Source organism: Nipponia nippon, unplaced genomic scaffold (assembly GCF_047370975.1).
Source record: "Nipponia nippon isolate SJK-2023a ecotype South Korea unplaced genomic scaffold, ASM4737097v1 scaffold_1, whole genome shotgun sequence".
NCBI lineage: Eukaryota > Metazoa > Chordata > Aves > Pelecaniformes > Threskiornithidae > Nipponia > Nipponia nippon.
In genome coordinates this window covers 148,204,980-148,221,354 of record NW_028262290.1, presented here as the reverse complement: position 1 = coordinate 148,221,354, position 16,375 = coordinate 148,204,980, and the positions used below count along the sequence as shown (strand labels likewise).

Below are 16,375 nucleotides of genomic sequence, written 5' to 3'. Positions count from 1 at the left end.
TTTGATAGATAATACTTTAGGGTGTTTGAGTCCTGTTTGGAATGATTTAGGAGTGACTAAAATCTGGTAATTATTGACAGAGTGAGTAGGTCTGCACAAGTGTGAGCATGGCTGTATAGTTTCATAGGTATTTTGTGCAGCACTGTGTTCAGTAGAGACTTAATCTTGCTTTATTAAATGTAGGTTTTAGTTTTTTAAAATACTATATACGTACCTTTAGTCTTAGAATGATGAAATTCTACAGTACCATTCAGCTACGTGCTTTTCTAGATCTGGGGTGTGAATGTGTTCAAATGTATCTTTTGAATCACAGAAGAGTAAAAGAAGGTATGTTTAAGACAGTCTAATGTTTAGTGAGCTATTGCAGGAAGCCAGGCCAGTAAAAGAGGTAAAAATGCAGTAGGTGTCGCTTGATCTTTGCAAATCTGTTACCTGTATTCACAGTAGTTTTTGTGACTTAAATGCTGTTATTTTTCTTCTTTATTTCCTTGTTTGCATTATACTAACAACAAAAAGATGAGACAAGCCCACCAAAAGACAAGGGGACGTGGAGAAAAGGCATTCCAAGCATTATGAGGAAGACATTTGAAAAGAAGCCATCTGCTGTAGGAACATTTGGTGTTAGATTAGATGACTGCCCCCCAGCTCATACCAACAAAGTATGGAAGGACAATTTTTCATTGTGATTTAAAATACTTTTTGTATGAATTACTTTAAAATGTATATATAACTTTTCTTTTTCTTCAGTATATTCCACTGATTGTTGATATATGCTGCAAGCTGGTTGAAGAAAGAGGTCTTGAGTACACAGGTATTTACAGAGTTCCTGGAAATAATGCTGCCATCTCAAGTATGCAAGAAGAGCTCAACAAAGGAATGACTGACATTGATGTTCATGATGATGTAAGTCTTCGATCACGCTGTTTCCAGGTTGAACTCCCAAAAACTTCTGGTTGTGTTGTGATTATAGAAATATAAAGCATGTCTGTCCTTTTCTTCTACATGTGTAGAAATGGCGAGACTTGAATGTGATAAGCAGTTTGCTGAAATCTTTCTTCAGAAAGCTCCCAGAACCCCTTTTTACCAATGGTAAGTTGTTTATGTTATAATTTTGTCTTTAGGAATTACTGTTGTCTTACATCTTTCACATGATTTGAGAGAAAATTCAGTGGAATCATCCTAACTCTGTAATAAATACCCTCTTTCTTCCTTAAAGACCAGGGAGTCGTGGTGATCATAGACCTTAAGAATGAGAGCTGTAAATAGAATTTCTCCAATGGTGAAGGAATTATGAATTTAAAAAAAACAAACAACCAAAAAATCAAAAAACCAAAACACTGAGTAAAATTTGCAATTTTACTGTTGCAGTATTCTATGAAAGCTGGTTTTTTTCCCCGCTGTCATCTTCTTGTATACAACATAATGGGCTAATTTATGACTTCCAAAGGTCATATATGTATGTATGTATGTTACCTGTATTCATGGGCAGGGAGGCGAGCTGGGGAGTGAGGATGTATATACACAGTATACATACATACATATAAACTCTTATATATATATATATATATGATTAATTTCTGCTTTTTTTAACAGACAAATATGCAGATTTTATAGATGCCAATAGAAAAGAAGATCCTGTTGAACGTCTGAAAACACTGAAGAGACTGGTAAGCTGAAATCAAGTCTGTTGTAGGTGCACTACAAAATTAGCATTAAATGTTTAATGTTCTGAATAGTGATTGTTTGTTTCAGATTCATGATTTACCTGAACATCATTATGAGACTCTCAAGTTTCTTTCTGCACACCTGAAGACAGTAGCAGAGAACTCGGAAAAGAACAAGGTATCAGAAACAAAAGTATAATGTATTTTCATTTGTTTCATTCATTAAGTACAGTTTTTGTGCAGGATTATTTCTATTAAGGTGATCATTTATTAATGTAGATAAAATTAAGACCTTTGCTATGTGGAGAAGATTTTTGGATTACGCTAAGGATTTTTGCAAAATATGCACCTGTTTAATGTGAATTAAGTTTACTCAAACTGGTATTAATTCTTGTGGGAATAACTGCTTATATCTTAAAGTTATCCCAAGTCTGTAAATTTCATATAATCCCATCTAGATGCCAATAAGAGTGTGCCTGAGCAGGGCACAGGTGAATGTCTGTGGCCTGAATGAACCTGTTGACAGAGGCTGTCGCACCAGCTTTGTGTGAAGCCTGGCTTCCAGGACGCTTGAGTAACTTTCAAGACTAGGACTTGCTGTAATTACTTGAATAAGGAAATTAATGATTTAAGGGGTCTTAGTCCACCACTAAGAATAGCTTTTTGTCATTTCCATGGGGTGGGGAAGAGTTAGTTTGCATTAAGTGCTTCTATGCATGCTATAATCCTATAGTAGATGCAAGTAATAGTATGCCTTTTTTTCACCTCTCAGGGAGGGGTAGCTGAATGCAAAGCTGTGCACAATATGGGTGTGCTTATGGATGCTTACCTCAGGGCAGGTAACATGGTGGCTTGTTACTTGGCTACCAATGTGCAGGGTACAGGAAAAAAAATTGATGCGATTGATGCTATGTAGAGGAACCTATGGCCCATCTTAAATCATTTAAAAGATGAGAAAATGACTCAGTTCAAATGAATATGGTAGGTTCCAACATCAGTTCTACAAATAATACCTTCTAGTTAAACATGAAAGAAAAATGCATGTGTATATATTAAAAATACTTAACAAATTACAACCTTTAGTGGAATTATAGCTGACATTATAAGGAAATTATAGTAAATGTCATTTTTAAGTGCAATGCCTAAAATAAACCTTTATTTATCATTTTATGGTTTTGGTGTCCTGTATAAATGTTGTTTAAATAATGTTAATATTATAGAAAATATAAGGCTAGGTGAGTGAGGTGATATTATAATTGTATGACTTGTCAAAGGCCACAGTTCCAGTCAAAGTGAGCATTAGGGTCTTGTTCATTATGTTTGCAACTTCCTTCTGGTAAGCACAAGGACCTTGCCTCCTATATATTACTGGTCTCTTCTATGTCACAACAGTAAACTATAAGTCAGAGAAGTAAGCAGAAATAGAAGGTAAGTATTCTGCTGCTGCTTTCTTGGAATTATTTGTCAGAGATGTAACACTAAAAGTGAATTAAGTAGATGATAAATGTTGTGACATGATCAGGTAACTCTGAGTCTGTCTCATGAATAGATGTGTTGGGTCTGTGATGTTGGTTGCTGCCACCTCCTCCAAAGTAGTTGCAAATTGAATGAGCTCTCTGTCAGTAGACATAATACAGTATTTGATCACCAGCTTAATTTTTTCATGTGTCATGTAAACATTTTCAGGAAAAAAACAGGGAACTACCAATGCCTTTTTATTAAAAAAAAAAAAAAATCTTAAAACATCAGTGTTTCTAAACAAAAAAAATAGTCTGTATGGGAAGAAAAAAAATCCACCTGAAAGTGTAAAGAATATATCCGAGTTCTTGAGTTTTCTGTGCTTGTGGAGCTATTTACTTGCAATGGGTTAAGGAAGGTTGAATTCTGAATTGCAGAAATGTTGGATGCATTTATTGCAGCTGTGTTTAGGAGAGTTTTAGTGTAGTGTAACATCCTACCTGAGTCGGTAATATGTTTTTTAAAAACCTTTTATTTGTTCTTATTTAAAATGGTTCTCAGATATTAATAGTGTTATATTAATGTACTTAGCCCATATTATTGTAGTTTCTCATTATAAATGTATGATACAGAAATATTTCATTTCTTAGATGGAACCAAGAAACCTGGCAATAGTATTTGGTCCAACACTCGTGAGGACATCTGATGATAACATGACACACATGGTTACGCACATGCCAGACCAATATAAAATCGTAGAAACACTCATCCAAAAAGTAAGTGGATGCATTTCATTATTTAAAAAGTAAGATCGTACACAGATCTACCAGCTTTTCTTTCATTGGGCCAGTTTGGGTCTGGTATTTATCCTTCAAACTCCAGGATATCGTTTTTAGTAATGTCCATGTTTGATTGTTCCACATTTGGGTTTTGTGTTTCCTGTGGGGTTTTCACCTTTTTTATTTTAAATTGTAGCATGACTGGTTTTTCACAGAAGATGATGCTGAAGAACCTCTTGTAAGTATTGCGTCATAAATATTTGTGTTCTAATTATCTTAGTTTAGAATCTGCTTCTGCTGCCTCTAGAATGTCTATATACTTCTTACTACATCACTGTACGGTTTGCTCTTCAGAAGCACCTTTTTAGCTCTCCAGTCCTTGCAGTAACGAATTAAAAAAAAAAAAAAAAAAGCCATGCATTTGTTTTAAAAGCATAAAGCAAAATGGGAAAATAAGAACACATGAGGAAAGCGTTGTGCTCAGGTGAATAATGCAGTTTTCTAAATGCTGTTGAATCATAATGAACTATTTGTGAAACGATGATGAAGAGATCTTTGTTTATTAACTATAGACAACAGTTCAGGAGGAAAACACTGTAGAATCTCAGCCAGTGCCAAACATAGATCATTTACTCACCAACATTGGAAGAACGGGAGTATCTCCTGGAGACGTATCAGGTAACTCTTGCCTGGACAGTGTTAGTCCATAGGCTAGAATAACCTACTCTGTTAACTCACTGTAACTCTCTCTTCCTATTTTCTTTTACTAATAAACTGTTTTTCTCTTTTCCAAAAGATCATTAACATTTCTCAAAGACTTGAATTGTTGATAATCATGCATGATATAATTTGGAAAACTTTGTTGTCTAACAGAAATATAATCATTAAAAGATGAGGCTTGCACATATTATTTTATTTATTCACAGTAACCCATGCAATCATCATCGTGAGGTGAAGCAGATATGCTGCTGTAAAGTGGTTTGTTGTGATGGCAGAAAGACTGATCTTCAGTGGTGTTCTAATATTGCTCCTTCCCAACATTAGGAATGCAAAAAATTGAGTTATGTTTTCTTGTCAAGTGATGGACACTTTAATAAGTATGTTGCAGTATGTCTGTACTAAAGCTGATTTCCTTCTGTTTATAAATGCCATCCTCTTTTGTGGCTAAGGACAAGCATTGCAGGCTCTTTTTTGGTGACTTTTTTCCCCCCTCCCTTCACTATACTATTGCACTAACCCAGCATGTTGTATCCCACAAATGTTACCCCTTCGTCTCTAGCTTTTGTTTCAGTTTTCAAAGGGTTGTTCACTTACTGAAACAGTCACTTTATACTGATGTTGTAACAGGCGAAGTGGGAGGAGTCTATCACACGGTGATGTCATTAGTGGATTCTGTGATGTCACTGATGGACAGCTGGAACTGTAGGAAGAAGGAGGACTGTTGCCCACACTGTAGCTGCCTTGTCTGCAGAAACCCCCGTTTCTTGTAAATGGAAAAAAAAAAAAGTTGATCTGTGCTGTAAATTTTCTTTTAAGAGTATTTTAAACAGATCAATGCTACTTTTTAAAAGTTTTTCTGCTGTTTCTTGTTATCTCTGAAGCAGACCCTGAGGAGAAATAGCATGGTATGGTCTACCAGTCTTTCTAGTCATAAAGCATTAGCCATGTGTCAAAAAGGGGTGTGGCAGGGGGCTCAGCTCTTTCTTCCTAGGGAGAAAGTCCCTAAAGCTGGAACACATCCAAGTTCATATTTTTTAGTCATTGTGCTAGCCCCTTCCTACCCCCTTTATAATTGTATAATCTTGGGTTTTGCGAGACAGTAAAACTATGGTGTCCATTTTTCATTTCATAATAGCGCTTGTTATAGAAAAGTACAAAACTGGTAGCTGCTGAAATCTAGCCGATTTAAAAATAAAATTCTACCTATACGTAGTCAGAGGTGGAGAGAGATGTAATTGGGGTTTTACACACAAAATATGACTTAATTCCTTCAAAACCTCACAAAAAGAATATGGCTACACGAACCATGATTTGTACCTAGGGCGGCCAGCAGTTCTAAGACATTCAATTTTGCTTTGTGTATCCTGAATCTCAGGAGAGTACACAGTACGATCCTGAAAAGGTCTCTCAGCTGCGGTTTTGCAGGGGCTGTATACTTAAGACATTGAATAAACATTAGTATTTCTGTTTTTTATTTAGAAGAACAGGGCTCCTTTGCCATTCCTATCATTGAGCTGGTTCTGCCTACAATTCACAGCATCCTTTCATGGCGGTGGCTTTCTGTGGTGCAGCTTGCATCTTTGTGAGCTCTGACTATTCACTCTGTTCTGGTTTTTATTTGCTTCACATTTTGTTCTGTGCTTGTCTTTTTCCATAAGTCCAGCATTGTCTGTAGCAACAATGAAAAAATTGCACAGAACTGAGCAGAATTGTTTTTGTTTTTTTTTTTTAATTTTTCCACAGATTCAGCTACTAGTGACTCAGCAAAATCTAAGGTAAATCATTTTCTTAAATGATGTTGTTATAAGCTTCTGAAATCTGTTAGGTATTTGCTTGCTTTATTAAAACGCTTATATGCAGATGTACTATGGAGCTTATGTAGAATTTTTTGAGTAAGTGGTAATACTGTTTTCTCATCAAACAATTTTAAAGTGTTACATTGGAAAAGTATCACTTGTTTCCAGTTAGCTGCATCTGCCAAAGCAGTCAGCTGCACACATAAACAGCTTTGTTCCAAACTCTTGTAATTGTGAGCGCTTACCTCCTTTTTGCATCTCATTTAGTAGGGGTAAATGTATATAGTGTGTTCCGTGTTGTTGGTGTACTACTTACTCCCAGACAGTATTTGTGTTCCCTATTTTGCTCAGAAAAGTATACGTAGAATATTTTTCTTTTCTTTCCTTCCTCAGAAGGTAATAGCTCCTATTCTAGGAAGCCAAAGGTTAAGGGCTGCTATGCAAAATCTCCCCAGGAAGTATTGCTGTGCTTGGGAGGACAGCCTAGTAGATCGGGGGAATAAGACTGGAACATGGGCAATAGCTCTGTCCTTAGTTCAATGCCGGAGTTCTCATCTGACCCATGGACAAATCTTTCAGTCTCTTCGGCTGTTGTTCAGTAGTTGCTGACACTGGATGTCCGTAGCACTGGGTGATATGGCAGCATGCAGCTGACCTCAGTCAGCTGTGAGCGCATGATGCAGCTTTGTGCTGGTGTGCATTCTAGGTGTATCACTGGTGGCCCCCTTTGAGCTGAGAACAGGACTTAACGCATCCTCCTAGTTCGTTGTTGGGATGCCAGCCCAGCTGCTTTGTGAGGATGCTTGGTGGCTCAGCCACTGCCTCAAAAAAGCCCAGCTTCCAGGACACCATGTCACGTTGCCTGTGCCAGGACAGTGTGCTGTTTGCAGGTGGCCTCTCGCTGAGCACCACCTGCGAGCGGCACAGAGCATCAGTCAGGCCATGCTCATGGGCCTCCGAGCAGCAGTGCAGGGTTCATGCAGATTGCCTGGGCCAGGAGCCTGCTTACTGCTCAGCCAGCCCTGCTTGCAGCAAGACATGTTCCAAGTGGAGCTCCAGCTGCCCGCATTGCTTGATATCCTTCTTGGTGAGAAGGACACGTACCTGTTCCCAACGCATGGAAGAAAATGCGCAGAGTTCACCCATTCTTTATGGGGACAGTAGTTAATGCAAGAGTGCCATTTGAGTAGTGAGAAGAGTTGCTGTGGTCCGTTGGAAAATGGTAGGCCCCAACACCCAGTGGTCCATTGCCAGTCAGTTTTGGATTGGTGCTTGTCTGCCAGTGCAGCGATTCCAAGCTGTCACCTGCTGTCCAGAAGGTTCTTTGTCCATGCTGCCTGTAGGCAGTCACTGTGCAGGAGGCCAGGCAGTCACTGGAGGTAGTCATTGTGCAGGCTTCTCAGATGCTTGCTTCCCTGAGGGCTCTCAGCAAGACTTAATGAGTGTCTTCTGCCTACCCTGTCCTGATCTCTGCATCAAAAACACGGGATATTCTCTGTCATGCAGCAGGAGGTTCTGGATAACCATGAATATTTTTGTTACTGTCGGTTGAGTAGAAGTTTCTCCCAACTCTTCCCTGTCCATGTTCACATAAACAAATTAGCGCACCTTCGCTGAGGCTGTGATGGTCAATATAGCCACTGTAGTATTGTATGGCTGTTTGACCTTGGCTTCTGCAGTCATATAGTGGCAGTTTTCACCATTGCCAGCACCTCTCCAGTTTCTGAGGAGACAGTGAATAGGAATGAAATCTGCACCAGTAGGCATCCTGCGACAGTTCACTGTCATATGGGGGCTGTGATTCTGTGCTTACGGAGCAGAGAAGCGTCTTACTGGACAACAGCTGAGCAGTTAGATGACGACTAGTGTGCATTAGCTTTGCGGTGGTCCTTAAGCTATTCTCTTATCTAGGTATCTGGAATCACTAGATGGTCCCTTCAGTAATGATGCCTCAGCTTTTTTGTTAAAACTGTTACCAGGATGATAGCTCTTCCCCCAGCTTTTCCTCTCCCTCTCTGAATTGCTGCATAGTAACAGATGATTGGGATTTCAAAGACTTTTTGAGCATAGCCCATCACTGCTGGTCTGCTTCCCTCGGGTCAGAGAGGCAGGCTAGACATCTGAACACGGGCATACGATCAGGTAGCTGACACCTAAGCTGCTGTTGTTGAGCCCTAGACAGATGTCACATTTTAGTCCCACTATGTTAAAAGCCTTCGATGGGAGCAGCTGCCCTTTTCAGTAGATATCATTGCTGCATTCTTTTCTTGAAGTCTGCAGTGTGCAAACTGCACTGGTCAGCAGTCAAAGACAGGGTGGTACCTGTCCCAAACCTCCCGCTTCTTTTAAAGGTGGCAGTGGGGCAGTAAGCAAGAAAGGTCCATAGCTTTGAGGTGGCTAGGTGGTAATGTTGTCAGCGCAGTTGAAAAATAGGTTTTAATTACTTTTATAAAATGGAGTAATTGAGCTTGTCCCATTTTTGCTTCTGTGAAGTTCTAAAGTCCGATTCCTCAAAAAGCAGGAAAAAGTTTATTTCTGTTCATTTCCTATACCTGCACCTAAATTAGGGTTTTGTGATAGCTGTCATTGTATTGGTACTATTGAATCAATACGGTTTAAAAACTTAGACAGCCTGAAAGGTGAAGGATCAACTGAAAAATAGTTTGCAAAATTAGCCTTTCCACATAGGTAAGACACCTTGAAAGGACGGACTGACACCACAGTCTTGGGACCTCATCTGTGAAGCAGTTTCTGTTGCAAACCAATCTTGAAAAGGTTGTCTTGCTGTAATGGAGCCTGCTTTATTAGTTGATCAAAAACACAATAGCTGTATATACAAACTAGTCTTTGTCAAGTTAAAAGGCTTCAGATGAAAACTGGAATTCTCAGGATGAAAATTGACTTCTCGGGCAATGTCATGTAGACTACAGAAAGAGCATGGAAATACTTCCTGAATCAAGATAGGCTTTCTGCTCTGAAGCTTGGGATATGTTTTTAAAAAGTCTCAGACTAACAAATGTTTCTTTGTGATTTCTAATCATGCCCTCGCCCTTTTTTTTTTTTAACAGGGGTCTTGGGGTTCTGGAAAGGATCAGTATAGCAAGGAACTGCTTGTGTCCTCCATTTTTGCAGCAGCTAGTCGCAAGCGGAAAAAAACAAAAGAGAAACCACAACCAAGCAGCTCAGAGGATGAGTTGGATAATGTGTTTTTCAAGAAGGAGCTTGCAGAACAATCTCGTGGTGACACAACAAAAGAGGACTTAGCTAAGGGGGAATATGAAAGAGAGAGAGACATAGGGAGAAAACAGAGGATGTTTGTCCTGAAGGAGAAAGAGAACAGCAGTAAAAAAGATGTGAATGTTTTAAAGGACGAAAAGAAGACATTAAAGAAAGAAAGTATCCTGTCAGAGGAACCTTCACTGCCTTACCATGACAAATGTACAAAATCACCGAATCTCAGCTCTCTGCAAACCACCCAGAAGAATAACCCAAAAATGCCTGTTTCACAATCTTCTTCCCAGGTCGAGGAGACAGTGTCTGACTCCGGCACTATGCTTAGCACTTCCTCCCAGGCTTCCCAGCACAGATACTCATGCAAAAAAGTAGCCAGCCCTGAAAGTAAACACAATGAGTTTTTAGCAGCTGATGTCAGTTCCATCACCTCAGATTATTCAACTACTTCATCTACTATATATCTAACTGGTTTAGATGCCAGTCTGCTGAGCCCTGAGGTGCAGTCGGTGACAGAAAGCAAGGGAGAAGATGCTGATGATGAAAGAAGTGAGTTGATCAGTGAAGGGCGTCCTGTGGAGACGGACAGTGAAAGCGACTTCCCTGTCTTTGCCACCAGTGCTGCTGCTGAAAGGCTGTCCAAGGGGAAGGTTTCAGAAGTGGTAAAGACCAGTCGGAGGAACTCTGAAGAAAGCGAAATAAGTTGTACCGAGGGAAGTTCAACACCAAAGTTAGAGAGTCGCCGACTTTTTAGCTCACACAAACTTATTGAATGTGACACACTGTCTAGGAGGAAGTCTGCACGGCACAAAACGGACAGCGAGGGTTCAGGGGATGCGAAGAGCGAGAAGGACTTGCCTACTGTGACCAAAATGTTTGACATAATGAAAAAAGGAAGATCGACAAGCAGTTTAGCTACATCAGCTAGAAGTGAGGCTGACAAACAAGAACCTACCTGGAGACTTAAAATTACAGATAGGTTAAAGCTGCGACTCAAATCATCTGCAGATGACATGTTTGGAGTTGGGAATCAAAAAGCTAACTCTGCAGAAACTGCAAAGAGAAAAAATATCAGGCGAAGGCATACGCTTGGAGGACAGAGGGATTTCGCTGAAATAAGTGTCCTGAATGCTTGGAAAGCTCAAGAACCAAGTCAAAGTAGAGAGAGAGAATCTGAGCTTTCAGCTGTGAATCGGTTAAAGCCAAAATGTCCAGCACAGGACCTCTCGATCTCAGACTGGCTTGCACGAGAACGTTTACGCACTAGCACAACTGACCTTAATACGGGTGAAACTGGAAAGCCCAGACTTGAGAACACTAGCTTAGCAGATGTATCAAAGGTAGATCTGCCTTTATCTGCAGAGATGCAGGCAGATGAAGGCAATTCTTCCAGCAGCTTGACTTTAATTAATAGAACACCACCTTCGGGACCATTTCAGCCACCAGACCAGGTAAATGGTGAAAATTATCAGAATATGAACAAAAACAACTTTAGCCCAGCAGTTGATGCCCATCCTCATAAACTGTCTGGGACCCAAGTGGTTAGGTCTCGATTCTACCAGTATCTTTGAAATGGGGAGATATGTCCATTACAGCAATTCATTAACTTACTGTTACGCTTCCCAGTAACTGTGTGTATGTGTGTGTGTACATATATATATATTTTCCTGTACGGTTGTTGTTATGCAGCCTTCATTTGGGCTGGTTTCATCAATATGCTCTGTGGAACGTCTTCACAGGGCATTACCACAGCCAGAAGAACACTAAAGTTAAAGTATATATATATATATTTTAAGAAAAAGTATATTTGATGGCTGCATACAAATGTTGAACAGAGCATCTGATGCAACATGCTGTGTAGTGTATACATGGTTTTCTGACTGAGAGTTGGCCTGGCATTAGTATGCAGAAAAATTGTTCTTTTGGTTTAGTCACTAACAAGTGCCTCATCATAAATTCATTTGGTTTGTTAGGGTGCCATATTGTTAAATTAGAGAAACTTATTACAAACAAATGAATGCATTTTACTGTTAACGAGTTTCATTACATTTTACAAATGTTAACACAGGTGGCTACAGAGCTTCCATTCCTTAGGCATTCCAGTAAATATTGGAGTTTTATATTTCCAATTTTAATACAGATTTTGAGTTTTATGTGACTTGAATTTTTAATCTTTCTGTAAAATAACTTAAGTGTACATATTACATGTGTATCTTTTCTTCAGATACCAGATTTGATATAAATGTTGTAACATAGGCTTGTAGATAGTGGATACTGGATGGAACTGGTTTCTTTTATTGAGAATATAATTCTGCATGAAGACCTAATGAATCCAAACCTGTATCATGCCTGTGTGCATACCCACTTAAACACTGGAAATAAAATTGTTTTGGTGACTCTTTGCGTGATGCGAATTCATTCTAATGAACAGTTTTAAAATGTCACGTTTACAAGTTGCAGTCGGCAGCTGCCCTCAGGACCACAGAACCTGCGGTTGCTCCTGGGTGAAGGGCGCTCCTCTTCAAAGTCTTGTTTGTGGGACGAGACCGCGGAGGTTAGCATGTGAGAGAGGGCTTCAGTTGGTTACGTATTTTCATCTTGATATATAATCTGATTCTGAGGTACGTAGCAAGTTGGTTTGTGTTTAATATGCTGGTTTTGTAGCACTGAAAAAAACACGTCCATAACTGTCCCCAAGTCATAAACAGTGAATACCAGTGTCTGCCAGTCAAAACGTTACTGTAGTATGGGTCTTGAACTTTTTCTAGTTTTAACGATGAAGATGAGTTTGTACACTAAAAACCCTTCTGTGTGTGAGCTCTCTGCCGGTTATATTTTTTCTTCTATTTTCTTGCATACCTATTTGAAAACAAAGCAGCTGTTCATCACTTTGAGTATTCCCAGGTCTCACACTGTCACTTGCTTGGCAGAGGATTAAACCTGTATCGGTGATAAACAAGCAATGAACATCGTAAGCATAGAAAAGTTTACTCTTAAGCATGTGTCCTGTTACTGAGAAGAGAAGGAATTACAGTAACTGGGATGTGTAGGCTGAAATGGTTGCAAGCAGACTTCATTTCTTTCCAAAATGACTGTAACAATCCCATGCTTTCATCTACTGTGGTTTTGATGCTTGTGATGAGAAATCATTATAAAAATTTGCTGTCAACAAAAGCATCGGATACGACAGTTGAAGATCTGTGGAAGTTCTCGCCACGTAATTGTGTGCATCCAGTAGCAATTCACACAAAACCGAATCACGTTCTTCTCTCCTTGCAAACTGAAACGTCCGTTCCCCCAGAGCGAACGGGAAGCTGGCGCTTCAGCAGCGTTTCTGCGTGCGGCGCGAGGAAGAACGGGTATCTTTTGTGAAACAGAGCAATTGACGACGATTTTTGTTTCGGTCCCAATGTAAAGTGTATTTGAACAAGAGATTTCAAAACACAGTGTTGCGGTGCCTCTGTAATGCTATTCATCAGCAAATACCCGTCGTCCGTTACTGGAGGCGTATTTTGTCCCATCGTTAGCCTCGGAAGCACATTAAGAGTGTGTGTTGAGCACGCACATTAAGAGTGTGTGTTGAGCACCCACAGTAAGCGCAGAGGCCTTCTCGATGAAGCAGTATACTTACAGAGGTACCTAAGGGGTCCTGGGGGTCTGTGTCTTACCCTGATTTGACAGCCATTTTGGTGGGCGATGTTAATTTTCGTTTTGTTGTTTTTATAGATAACTAACGGATTTTTCATTCCTGAGTCTAGATGTATGGCTGGCAACTCTTATGCTTAAGAACTTTTATTAAGAACTTCTTTATTAAGTAGTATTATTTTTTTTTATTAAGAACTTTTATTGTATTGACTGGAACAGAGCACAATCTTTTGAAAAATTAGGAACTTAAAATAAACCACCAACAACAAACCACCGCCAAAAAACCCCACACAACAGGAATTGCATTGCCTGACAGTGCTGCTGCAGGTACCAATGTAAGGCCTCAGCAGGCTCCGTGGTGCCTTCTGCTGCTGCCCTGGCTGCATGGAAGTAGCAGAGCAGTTGCAGAAGGAGCCTGGACAAAGGTTGGGGTTATCCGTGGGGTGTAAGAAAAGGACTGCGGCAGTTGGGACCACCGCTGCCTTGCCCTTTCCGTGTGAATGGGGTGTTGGAGGAGATGACCTGGCAGGCAGAGTTCCTGGCGGGGAGGGAAGCTCTGGGGAAGCGCCTGCCTTGAGGGGGAGATGCAGGGAGGGATCTGTCGGGTGCATCAGGGAGAGGCGATTGCTGAGCTCCACCTGAAGAAAGCAGCATGTGGCAGCCTACCTGAGGCTGGGAAAACACTGATGCTTCTTCTGCTCTTTGAAGACTGCCACAATTTGGGGCCACCTTAAATTCCAGCCAGTGTGGCAGTTGAGATGACGGGCATTTTTAGGAGCCATTGCTATGCCCTGTTCCTCACAGCAGCTACTTCAGACCCTTACCTGTGGTGCTTTTCTCTTTTGTTTTGTTCTTTCCCCTCCTGCTCTGGAAGAGAAGGGCGACAGTCTGATCGACACAGGAAGGGAAATGCGTGCAATAACCCGCCTTGAGGTGAACTGTTGGTGCCCGGATTTCCTCTGCGAGCTGGATCCAGCGGGGCTGCAGAGCTGCTGAGGTGGGCAGGGCCCCCGGGGACCGCGGTGCCGGCCCCGGCTCAGGCGGGTGCAGCCAGGGCAGGCTGCTCCGGGCTGCGGCCGGTCAGGTTTTGAATATCTCCAAGGATGGAGACCCCACCACCTCCATGGGCAACCTGTGCCAGTGTTTGATCACACAGTAAAAAGGGGCCCTCTTTTTCTTTTTTTTATGTTTAAGCAGAATTTCTTGTATTTCAGTTTGTGCCCATTTTTGCCCATCATCATCATCAGGATTCAAACTGGCTTGGAAAGTACATTTGGTCTGAGGGCTGCTTGGAGCTGTGTAGCTGCAAGTCGTTAGGAACAGGTCTAAGCTGAGATCTCATGTGGAAGTAACAAAAAGATGAACTGCGATGGTAGTAATAGCATTTGGATTTTTAAAACGGTTCCCGTTTCAGCAGGGATCAGTGGCTTAGTTTGAAATCCTTTTTCTGGGAGCTGGTAGCAGTCATACAGCACCTTCCAGCTTTTTAAGCCTCTCTGAAGGGCTCGTTACGGTCCCCGTTAGCATCACTCACAGCACTGATAATGTGGAATTAAGACATGGCCACAGTCAAGACGGTTTCTTAACATCTTTCACGCTGGTGCAGAGCTGAAGGAAAACCCTTTGCTGTGCTGCACGTAAGGGTCTCTTCCCTTCCCGCTGCACTTTGTCCAGGCAGGAAGAAAGAGCGTGAAGTGCGGCCTCATCTGCTATAAAAAGCTGTTCTCTTGTTTTTAAAGCCAGCTCATTACACTGCCCCCATTTAGATAGCAATCAAGCAATTAATTGTGGCAGCCTGCGGAAAGAAGGGTGTAGTTTGATGCATGGCTGGGAGGGCGAATGACTTAACATTGTGAAAGCGCTGCAGGTACCTGTGGCTCGCACTCACGAGACTGTAAAAATCTGCCTTCATCATCTGTTATCGAACCCGTGAGTTTTTAAGCGTGCAGGAAGAGCTGCCTCTTCGCGGGGATCAGATGGATTTTGGCCCTGTACATTTCTGGGCAGAAATGTCCCACACATCCCTCCGCTTCCCTGCCCTGTGCATCCTCTTCTGCTCTTCCCACCGCCGCGGCCTGCCCGTTGCAGGGGCTGGGTGCTGCGGTGCTTCGTTTTTGCTGCAGTTCCCATAGGTGCAGTCAGGGCAGGCAGGGAGGGCGCTTCCTCGGCTGCGAAGGCCTGGGCTGGCTCAGACTACAAGAGGCAGCAGGAAGGTCCTGCTCGCCTTCCAGCTCCTTCCACCCCGAAAGGGAGTGGTGAGCAGCGGCGGAGCAGTGAGGTCCCATCGCATCTGAACCCGCAGGACCGCTACAAACTGAAGAAACTCGATGGCTGCTCACAGAAGAGACTTCTGCTGCAAACGCAACTGCTGGCAGGTCGGGTACCCTGGAGATGCAGTACCCAGCTGGGTTATTTTTTTCTGAAGAGCCTCTGTCATCTTTAAACTGGCCAAAAGCTGGTGAGAGCTCGATCAGCTTGATCTGGAATTGTGCGTGCCAGCGCGCCCCGGCGACAGCAAGGAGGATGGGCTGCTGTTTTGCGCTTTCTGCACACCAGCTAGCCGTGGGGAAGGCAGCGTCTGGGCTGCTGGGGGCTGAGGGCCGCTCTGTTGGCACCCAGCCCCCTCTCGCAGGGGCAGTTGCCCGGTAGCTCTTGTCCCTAACTGGCTGGAGTCACCTCCACCAAAACCGTTTGTGGTGAGAAATGGGGCTCTTGAATCACTATCCTGTGCTGTTTCCTTCTGTGCTCAAGCGATTTATTTACAGACTTGCTGATTTTTCTGAATACCCTGCCCAGCGTTCAAAGGCATTCCTGGTGCTGAGCTACAGCCTGCGCGCAGCCCTGCCCCCCCCGCGTTCGTGAAAGCCTGACAGCTTCGTCGCTGCACAGGTAGGATGGGGAGGGAATAAACACCGCCTGACCCCCGCTGGTCCCGACTGCCTGTGCAGTGGGTTACAGCCTGTCTGAGACTGTGGCTGGTTTCCTGGTGGCTGCTGGGGGTGAGACGTGGAGGTGCACAAAAGATGGCGGGTGCTGGAAGACACGCACATCCCAGTGTAGCTGAGGCCACAGTGGGTGTTGC

The 16,375-nt window shown here is 42.2% G+C and overlaps 1 protein-coding gene across 6 annotated transcripts in view; it reads left to right on the top strand.

Moving 5' to 3' along the window:
* The window catches only part of ARHGAP21 (Rho GTPase activating protein 21), a 126,941-nt gene extending 114,897 nt beyond the window's left edge, over positions 1-12,044 (top strand). For all 6 annotated transcript variants that reach the window (XM_087776883.1, XM_087776890.1, XM_087776872.1 and 3 more), the window contains 10 exons: positions 517-659; positions 748-903; positions 1,011-1,089; positions 1,594-1,667; positions 1,753-1,842; positions 3,773-3,898; positions 4,098-4,139; positions 4,474-4,579; positions 6,365-6,396; positions 9,486-12,044. In XM_087776883.1, coding sequence (XP_087633009.1) covers positions 517-659; positions 748-903; positions 1,011-1,089; positions 1,594-1,667; positions 1,753-1,842; positions 3,773-3,898; positions 4,098-4,139; positions 4,474-4,579; positions 6,365-6,396; positions 9,486-11,219 — 2,582 coding nt within the window. In that variant the 3' untranslated portion in view covers positions 11,220-12,044. The remainder of the gene's footprint in view (positions 1-516; positions 660-747; positions 904-1,010; positions 1,090-1,593; positions 1,668-1,752; positions 1,843-3,772; positions 3,899-4,097; positions 4,140-4,473; positions 4,580-6,364; positions 6,397-9,485) is intronic.
* The last annotated feature ends 4,331 nt before the right edge of the window (positions 12,045-16,375 follow it).